The sequence below is a fragment of the Coregonus clupeaformis genome, unplaced genomic scaffold, assembly GCF_020615455.1.
Source record: "Coregonus clupeaformis isolate EN_2021a unplaced genomic scaffold, ASM2061545v1 scaf0733, whole genome shotgun sequence".
In the NCBI taxonomy this organism is placed as follows: Eukaryota; Metazoa; Chordata; class Actinopteri; order Salmoniformes; family Salmonidae; genus Coregonus; species Coregonus clupeaformis.
The window spans coordinates 47,501-57,500 of NW_025534188.1; the positions used below are offsets into that span (position 1 = coordinate 47,501).

Below are 10,000 nucleotides of genomic sequence, written 5' to 3' on the forward strand. Positions count from 1 at the left end.
AGCTTTAGTATAGCTGAATGCTGGTGTGAATCAGGGAACACAGCTAGGGGCGACTCTCTGTGCGTGGGTGCTCATCCACTGGAGCCAGGTGCTCCGCCTCGCTAGCAGTTCCTCATAATTAATGACTCCTTCCTGCATTGCCCCCCTTCCCTCACCCACACCACAGGAGGAAAGGAGAGCCCAACATGTGCAGCCAGGCCCTACCCTGTGGAGCTCAAGCTTACGTTTAAAATTTTAGCAGACATTCTTATCCAGCGTAACTTACAGTAGTGATACATTTTCATATATATTTTTTTATTTTGTTCTTATTGGTCCCCCTGTGGGAATCGAACCTACAACGCTGGCTTTCCCAGCACCATGCTCTGCCAACTGAGCCGCCTGGGGGTTTCTGTAGGACCTAAGGGTTTTAGATACCCATTGTAGAGCAGAGCAGGCTCAGATACCACAACATCCACAAGCTCCTATCCCTGTGTACTGAGTTCATCTCTTCATGTCCCTCAGTGTGACTCTCACTTCAGCATGTTGCACTTCAGCATGTTGACAGAGTGAATATCAAACACAACTCATCAAAGTGCTTCGTAGGGTATAGAATACCAGTTCTCCTCAGGGATCTCCACTCTGCCTCTCTCTCGTCTCTGTCTGTCTTCCGTCCAGTAACGTTACTGTCAGGTCCAGCCAGGTTACTACCATCAGGAGAGATACCCATTTATTTATTTGGGTTTACTTCAAAACACTTCACTCCTTTTTCATTAGTGGTGGAGGCATTTGTATTATTATTTGGCAATTAGGCCTACCTTAATGTCCTCTCCTTTTGAGAATCATCATTTGTTGCCCAACCAGGCATGATCTAGGATTTGTCCCAAATGGCACCCTATTCCCTATATAGTGCACTACTTTGACCAGGGCCCTGTGGGCCTTTATTAAAAGTAGTACACTAAATAGGGAATATGGTGCCATTTGGGATGCATACATAGTCTACCCCTGTGCTCTAAATGCCAAGGCTAGGAGCCAAAATCTTTCACAGGACGGCTCCTCTCTTCCCTCTCTTCCCTCTCTTCTCTCTCTTCTCCCACTCTCCTCTCTTCTCTCTCTCTTCTCTCTCTCTTCTCTCTCTCTTCTCTCTCTCTTCTCCCTCTTCTCTCTCTCTTCTCTCTCTCTTCTCTCTCTCTCCTCTCTCTCCTCTCTCTTCTCTCTGTTTTCTCTCTCTTCTCCCTCTCTTCTCTCTCTCTTCTCTCTTATCTCTCTCTTCTCTCTCTCTTCTCTCTCTCTCTTCTCTCTCTTCTTGCTCTCTTCTCCCTCTCTTCTCTCTCTCCTCTCTCTTCTCTCTCTTCTCTCTCTCTCTTCTCTCTCTCCTCTCTCTTCTCTCTCTCTTCTCTCTCTTATATCTCTTCTCTCTCTCTCTTCTCTCTCTCTTCTCTCTCTCTTCTCTCCTCTGTTCAGGTGCTAGTCATTTATCTTGGTTAATATCAGGCGCTGGATGCCAGCTGGGTACAACAGCTCGTCAGCTCTGAGATTGGACAAAGAGGAGTAGAGGAGAGGAGGGGGAGGAGAGGAGGCATGATCATTTTACTGCCACTGAGTTGCAGGGTTACTGCTTGCTTGAAAAAATGCCTTGTAGACAATGAGACACTTTTGTTTTAGTGAGCCAGACCCCCTCTCCCCCCTACCCCAGACCTAGGGCTGGCACAATTACCGTATAACCATGTAACCGACGGTTATGGATGAAGACCATCATGAAAATAAAATAACTGTCATACTGTTTAAAAACAAAAAAACGGGACAGCCGGGCATTCGTGTGGTAACATGGACTCTTAACAACGTGATTAAACTTTGTTTCCAATTGCTGTAGCAAATTCCATGACCATCACAGCCCGACCCAGTCTTCTACCCCTACACCCCAACCCCAGACCTTCTCCCCACTACACCAGACCTTCTCCCCCCTACACCAGACCTTCTCCCTCCTACACCAGACCTTCTCCCCCTACACCAGACCTTCTCCCCCTACACCCCAACCCCAGACCTTCTCCCCCCTACACCAGACCTTCTCCCCCACACCAGACCTTCTCCCCCTACACCAGACCTTCTCTAACCCCAACCCCAGACCTTCTCCCCCTACACCAGACCTTCTCCCCCTACACCCCAACACCAGACCTTCTCCCCCTACACAACCTTTCCCCCAACCCCAGACCTTCTCCCCCTACACCAGACCTTCTCCTCCCCCAACCCCAGACCTTCTTCCCCCTACACCAGACCTTCTCCCCCTACACCAGACCTTCTCCCCCCTACCCCCCAACCCCAGACCTTCTCCCCCTACACCCCAACCCCAGACCTTCTCCCCCCTACACCAGACCTTCTCCCCCCTACACCAGACCTTCTCCCCCCTACACCAGACCCTTCTCCCCCTACACCAGACCTTCTCCCCCTACACCAGACCTCCCAGACCTTCTCCCCCTACACCCCAACCCCAGACCTTCTCCCCCTACACCAGACCTTCTCCCCCCTACACCTCTACACCAGACCTTCTCCCCCCTACACCAGACCTTCTCCCCCTTACACCAGACCTTCTCCCCCCTACACCAGACCTTCTCCCCCCTACACCCCAACCCCAGACCTTCTCCCCCCTACACCAGACCTTCTCCCCCCTACACCCCAACCCCAGACCTTCTCCCCCCTACACCAGACCTTCTCCCCCCTACACCAGACCTTCTCCCCCTACACCAGACCTTCTCTCCCCTACACCCCCAACCCCAGACCTTCTCCCCCCTACACCAGACCTTCTCTCCCCTACACCCCAACCCCAGACCTTCTCCCCCTACACCAGACCTTCTCCCCCTACACCCCCAACCCCAGAGCCTCTCCCCCTACACCCCAACCCCAGACCTTCTCCCCCTACACCAGACCTTCTATCCCCTACACCCCAACCCCAGACCTTCTCCCCCTACACCAGACCTTCTCCCTCTACACCAGACCTTCTCCCCCCTACACCAGACCTTCTCTCCCCTACACCCCAACCCCAGACCTTCTCCCCCCTACACCAGACCTTCTCCCCCCTACACCCCAACCCCAGAGCCTCTCCCCCCTACACCCCAACCCCAGACCTTCTCCCCCCTACACCAGACCTTCTCTCCCCTACACCCCAACCCCAGACCTTCTCTCCTCTACACCAGACCTTCTCTCCCCTACACCCCAACCCCAGACCTTCTCCCCCCTACACCAGACCTTCTCTCCCCTACACCCCAACCCCAGAGCCTCTCCCCCCTACACCAGACCTTCTCCCCCCTACACCAGACCTTCTCCCCCCTACACCCCAACCCCAGACCTTCTCCCCCCAACACCAGACCTTCTCCCCCCTACACCCCAGACCTTCTCCCCCCTACACCAGACCTTCTCTCCCCTACACCCCAACCCCAGAGCCTCTCCCCCATCATGTTTTTTTAGTGGGGTCTATCTGGTTGTTCTCATTCTCACACAGGTAATATCATAATGTTGTAGTTAGTCATTACATATGTAGATTTCTATATTACATTTACATTTTAGCAGACGCTCTTATCCAGAGCGACTTACAGTGCATACATTTTCATACTGGCCCCCCGTGGGAAACGAACCCACAACCCTGGCGTTGCAAGCGCCATGCTCTACCAACTGAGCTACAGGGGACTGTCATTACATATGTAGATTTATATAGAAACATTATTTTATTTTGTATATTTATTATGATCACAAAAGTATATACGTTTTGAAACATTGGCATTGTATTTGATGTATTTCATAGGAATATCATTGAATTATTTAGTATTTATCTCCAAAGAGTTTGTATAATGTTGTTTCTGTGTCCTGTTATTCCAACACCTGTCGTTTGTGTTTTTAACATTACAACTGGGACTTGAAGTGCATTTTTAAATGGATAGTCGACACCACTAACTATCCTGCTATATTTCACTGTATTTAAAAAAAAAAAATCTAGTTAGTCTTGTGTATGTGTGTGAGCGTTATAATTTTCTGAGCTGCTCAATTCATGCACCACAACCGTAACACACAGTGGAGCGACTGGTCCCGTGTGTACTATATGTCTAATGTCCGTTCGTCAATCTGTCTGTCCTGTCCGTGTGTTACAGCCGAGCCTCCTGGCAGGAGAGATGGGCATGGGCAGTCCTGGGGCGGTGTCGCCCACCAAGCCTGGATCCCAGTATTACCAGCACTACAACAACAACCCTCGCCGGAGACCACTGCACTGTGACAACATGGGTGAGCTCAGCTCCTGACCCTCACACCGACATGATGCCCTAGTTCACCCCTTTCCTTCTCCCCCTCCTCATCCTGTTCTTCTTCCACCTTCTCCTCCTCCTCTTCCTTCTACTCCTTCTCCTCTTCCTCCTCTTCCTCCCACTGTCCTCTTCCTCCTCTTCCTCCTCTTCCTCCTCTTCCTCCTCTTCCTCCTCTTCCTCCTCTTCCTCCTCTTCCTCATCTTCCTCCCACTGTCCTCTTCCTCCTCTTCCTCATCTTCCTCATCTTCATCATCTTCCTCCTCTTCCTCCCACTGTCCTCTTCCTCCTCTTCCTCCTCTTCCTCCCACTGTCCTCTTCCTCCTCTTCCTCATCTTCCTCATCTTCCTCCTCTTCCTCCTCTTCCTCCCACTGTCCTCTTCCTCCTCTTCTTCCTTCCCTTCCTCCTCTTCCTCCTCTTCTTCCTTCCCTTCCTCCTCTTCCTCCCACTGTCCTCTTCCTCCTCTTCCTCCTCTTCTTCCTCTTCCTCCTCTTCTTCATCTTCCTCCTCTTCCCCCTCTTCCTCCCACTGTCCTCTTCCTCCTCTTCTTCCTCTTCCTCCTCTTCCTCCTCCTCTTCCTCCTCTTCCTCCTCTTCCCCCTCTTCCTCCACTTCCTCCCACTGTCCTCTTCCTCTTCTTCCTCTTCTTCCTCCTCTTCCTCATCTTCCTCCTCCTCTTCTTCCTCTTCCTCCTCTTCCTCCTCTTCCTCATCTTCCCCCTCTTCCTCCTCTTCCTTCTCTTCCCCCCACTGTCCTCTTCCTCCTCTTCCTCTCCCCCCTGCTTCTCTCCTTGTAGTCTATCTGGACATGTGTGTCAGTGAGGGCAGTTGAACAGCCTAAGAGACTTTAGCTTCTGTATGGCTCATGTCGCCACCAGTCTATACACAGGAGGGAGAACGCTACCTGTTGGGTCATAGTGTGATATCCCGGTAGTACAACAACACTTCGTTCCAAAACGCTACATCCACCAATTTTTTACATTTGTGTTTTTTCATCAGAAATAATTGCTTATGGGCACCTTCGTGTGTGTGTAAAATATATCTGTTCTCAGATTTTTTATTCCTAGGTTTTAGTCCATTAAGTCATAGATTTTAAATAAATACATGTCTGTCATTGATCAACCCCATGCCATTATTATATAGTGAAAAAACACACCAATCTCTTTCATAAGTTCTTTTAAATAATAAAATCTAATATACCAATATTTCTGAAAATGGATATATAGCGTTTTGGAATGAAAGTCTGAAGACACATTCAGTTGGGAAAAAAGACTTCAGAAAGATATAGCTAGCCTTATAATAAATGTAATAAACATTTATACAAAACTGATTATATTTTAATATTAAAGCTGTTTAAAAATAAATACATTTGTTGATCACGATCATGAACTATCACACAAGTTGTGTGTTAACCTGCTTTTTAATTAAAGTGATCCATTCCACGTATCCAAAGTCAGTCAGACTTCTAGGAAAACCCAACACTTCAGTGTGACATTTTTTGGGTAGGGAAAACCTGAAAGAGGAAATGATAAATTAAGTGACGATAGATATCAGACCCAGTTCATTACTATCAAAGGCTCACCTTCCTTTTCTTCCCAAATATAATACATTCCTTTCTCCTTGACTTGGACAGTGAACAGAGGACATGTTAAGACTTCCTTCTCTTTTATCAGCCCCCAATATGAAGTGAAGTCTTTCCTGTTTTGGAGAGCTACATTTGTAGTATACTTGGTTCTATATTGTCAAGGCTTCCTTTTTTTATTTAGCCAGGCTCAATAAGCTATTATTTTTTGAAAAGTGGCTGGATTGGACATTTAGTTTGTTCAGTCTTGATCATGTAAATTGACTTTTCAATAGGAAAATATTGAGGTTATCAATAAAAAAATGTGCCACTGAACTGTGTTTAACTCTTGTGTATTTCAGAGGTCCAGACAAAGAAAGTTCGGAAAGTTCCCCCTGGTTTGCCTTCCTCAGTAAGTCATATCTAATTTAATTTTAATGCTGTTTTGAACTGTGGATTGAAATAGTTGTAACACACACACACACACACACACACACACACACACACACACACACACACACACACACACACACACACACACACACACACACGTTTTATTCCTGTGAGAATCTCTATATCTATTTTTTAATGATCAATGATGATCATGAACCTTCTTAATATATATTACATAGGCTATATTATGCCATATATATATATAATACATGACCTAGTTAGATCTCCTAGCGGCAAAGGTTTCTGTACTGACAATGAAATCTCCTCTGAAACAAATATACACTGTCTGACGATATACTTTTTTGAATGCCCATTTACCTGAATAGAAACAGGTAGGTTATTCTACTATGTTCAGAAGTCTAGGAGAGGACACGTGTGGCCACTGACGTAGCTATTTCTAAGGCTTATTTCTACCCACTTCATTGATAGTTAATAATGCTGAAAATGTATGGGTTGTCGTGGAGATCTTTGCTGCAGTCTCTGAGCTCTGTGGGAGACTGGGAGTCTGTGGCAGTAGGTTTCTGTTGTGTTGTCATTGGCCCACTGGCAAAACAGAGGAAGGACACATTCCTTCCCTGAGAAACATTAAGGGAAACCCAATGTTGTTCATCTTCTGTCAAGCCTCAAGTGATGTAATAAGGGATGCCATTATCTAGATAAACGCATCGGGAGCTGATTTCCTTCCTCGGGTTCAGAGTAGAATACAGATGACAAATCTCGCCGTTTGAATGTATTGAGATCTGAAGCCCGTTTTAATGTATTGAGATCTGAAGCCCGTTTCAATGTATTGAGATCTGAAGCCCGTTTTAATGTATTGAGATCCGAAGCCCGTTTTAATGTATTGAGATCTGAAGCCCGTTTTGTTGCCACCAGGGTGGAGTATTCACGGCAGGTGTCTCTGCCGACTGATAGCAGATTTGACAGTTTAGATTTTTGTTGCTAAACGTAATGTTGTGGTTGTGGGGGCTTTGGCCTGAGAAGGCCTTGACTAGGCCGGCGTGACAGCCTCGCTGAAAGACATATTCATGTGTTTGGCATTTTAAAGGCCTGTTACCGTAAAGGCCTGTTACCGTAAAGGCCTGTTACCGTAAAGGCCTGACTCAGTATTTACTGTTAGTTTTGTGTCAGTTTGTGTCTTTCTTTCTGACATTACTTTTCAATTTCTCCTGGAATGTCACTTTATCTATTTTTTGGGAAGGTTTTTGTTTTGGTGTCAAACATATCCCCCCCCCCCCCCCACCCACCCCACTATACATTTATAAATGGCACACCTGGGTTCCGTGCATGTCGTTTTGTTCAACAATTGATTATCAAGACCTTTGCTGTAATCCAACATTTGTTGGTGTTGATAAATTATATAACAATGAAATACTATTTATTTTCAACAGGGAATTTTAACCAATCAATAATAGCACCACTGTGTTAGTAAGCTTAGCCTATATATTAAATATTAAATCATTACAAATGTTAAAACATATTCAGGCCTAGATGGAAAGATGCCAAGAATGAAGAGTCAAAAAAAAAAATGTCTTCCCGTAAAGCTACTGGTAGTATACCATGTGTTAAATTATATTGACTTTTAACAATTTACTAATTTTGATAGTCAATCAATGGATCTCAATTTGACATATCTACTACGGTTTTGTATCATTGATTTAGATTGTTATCGTATCTATCATATTTCATTTATAAAGACTTTGTTGATTGTTATTTTAGAAATTAATGTATTTCTTACATAGGTTAATTTTGATAATTAAAATAGACAGATATTTCTTTATTTAAGACATATAAGCAAAACATATACATTTTTACTGCACAATGTCTGATGGATAGCACATGAATTGAACATGCTTTTCCTGTTCTCCTCTCAGGACCTATTGTTATATAAAAGGTGTGAAAACTATATATAGACTATCGTTTATTTAAGAACAATATGTTGTATAATCTTTGTGGCGCATTTCTTTGATCATTAGCATGGTAACATATGTGTAGTATTGAGTCCAGATGCACTTGCTAATATTCCTCCTTTCTCTTAAAATCAATTCAACTTTTCTGTCCTTCATTACAAAAAAAGAATAAAGAGCCTTTTCATCCAAAACCATTGTACGTATCAATGATCTTCCCCTGACCTATGGTAACCCATAGCTACACTGATTTTGAAACTATGTTTTCCCTTCTCCTGGAATTTGCTTTTATTTTTCTAAACATCCCATTAGTTTATTGTAGTATGCCAAAATGTGTTTGTTAGTGAAAGTTGGTTTTACTTAAAGAACAACTGTGCTGTCACAAAGATATAAACAGGATGTGTAGAATAGAAATGAGTTGACAGTTTGTTGTTTCTCCTTCCTGGTGTTTTAGGAGACTGAGATCTTCAATTTACACTTCTGTTTTCTTTGTTTGTTTGTTTCACGAGATTGAAAAAAAGTGTCTTCTGTTGTTCCAGCCTTTTGACGGACCGCTGTACCGAGTGACTTGTACTCACAAGGGTTCATTTCGTTGATGGTTGAGAAATATTATATTGAAATAGAATAAATATAGTAGTCATTTTGAAACTTGGGAGATATTTATTTTTATTCATTCGTTTTAAGTCCTTACAAAATGAGTATTGCCATGTTATTGTCCCATTGTGGCTTATTGATTTATATTGATTTTGGTATTTATATTAATAATAATTAATAATAATTATAGCTGTAGTTTGAATCCTTGACAGTGTCGTTGTTTGTTGTTTTTTTTTTGGGGGGTGCAGGCAGACAGGTTATCATGATTAGACATAGATACGTTAGATAGGTTACCCTTTAGTGAGCATCTCGCTCTCAGTCTCGGCTCGGACTGCAGTCAATTCCTTCAAATTGGAGCTTTTTCTATTCTAGATCCTAGTGAGTTCCTGTATCTGATGTTGTTTAAAGTGGAGAGAGTTAATTAGAATACGTTAGGTCTAGCAGAAGGTACAATATGGATGGAATCCCTTGGTACCTGGAAAGCTGTAGTGTTCTGTGAGCTTTCCTGCCCCCCTCCAGCCCTGTGCTGGCATTACAGGTCCTTCCAGCCCCGTGCTGGCATTACAGGACCCTTCCAGCCCTGTGCTGGCATTACAGGTCCCTTCCAGCCCTGTGCTGGCATTACAGGTCCTTCCAGCCCTGTGCTGGCATTACAGGTCCCTTCCAGCCCTGTGCTGGCATTACAGGCCCCTTCCAGCCCTGTGCTGGCATTACAGGTCCCTTCCAGCCCTGTGCTGGCATTACAGGTCCCTTCCAGCCCTGTGCTGGCATTACAGGCCCCTTCCAGCCCTGTGCTGGCATTACAGGTCTCTTCCAGCCCTGTGCTGGCATTACAGGTCCCTTCCAGCCCTGTGCTGGCATTACAGGTCCCTTCCAGCCCTGTGCTGGCATTACAGCCCCTTCCAGCCCTGTGCTGGCATTACAGCCCCTTCCAGCCCTGTGCTGGCATTACAGGACCCTTCCAGCCCTGTGCTGGCATTACAGGGCCTTCCAGCCCTGTGCTGGCATTACAGGTCCCTTCCAGCCCTGTGCTGGCATTACAGGTCCCTTCCAGCCCTGTGCTGGCATTACAGGTCCCTTCCAGCCCTGTGCTGGCATTACAGGTCCCCTCCAGCCCTGTGCTGGCATTACAGGTCCCTTCCAGCCCTGTGCTGGCATTACAGGTCCCTTCCAGCCCTGTGCTGGCATTACAGGGCCCTTCCAGCCCCGTGCTGGCATTACAGGTCC

At 45.5% G+C, this 10,000-nt stretch overlaps 1 protein-coding gene across 9 annotated transcripts in view; it reads left to right on the top strand.

Moving 5' to 3' along the window:
- Positions 1-10,000, top strand: part of LOC121573374 (transcription factor 4) — a 196,292-nt gene that overhangs the window by 19,105 nt on the left and 167,187 nt on the right. For all 9 annotated transcript variants that reach the window (XM_045216530.1, XM_045216524.1, XM_045216525.1 and 6 more), the window contains exons 2-3: positions 4,116-4,245; positions 6,185-6,234. In XM_045216530.1, coding sequence (XP_045072465.1) covers positions 4,137-4,245; positions 6,185-6,234 — 159 coding nt within the window. In that variant the 5' untranslated portion in view covers positions 4,116-4,136. The remainder of the gene's footprint in view (positions 1-4,115; positions 4,246-6,184; positions 6,235-10,000) is intronic.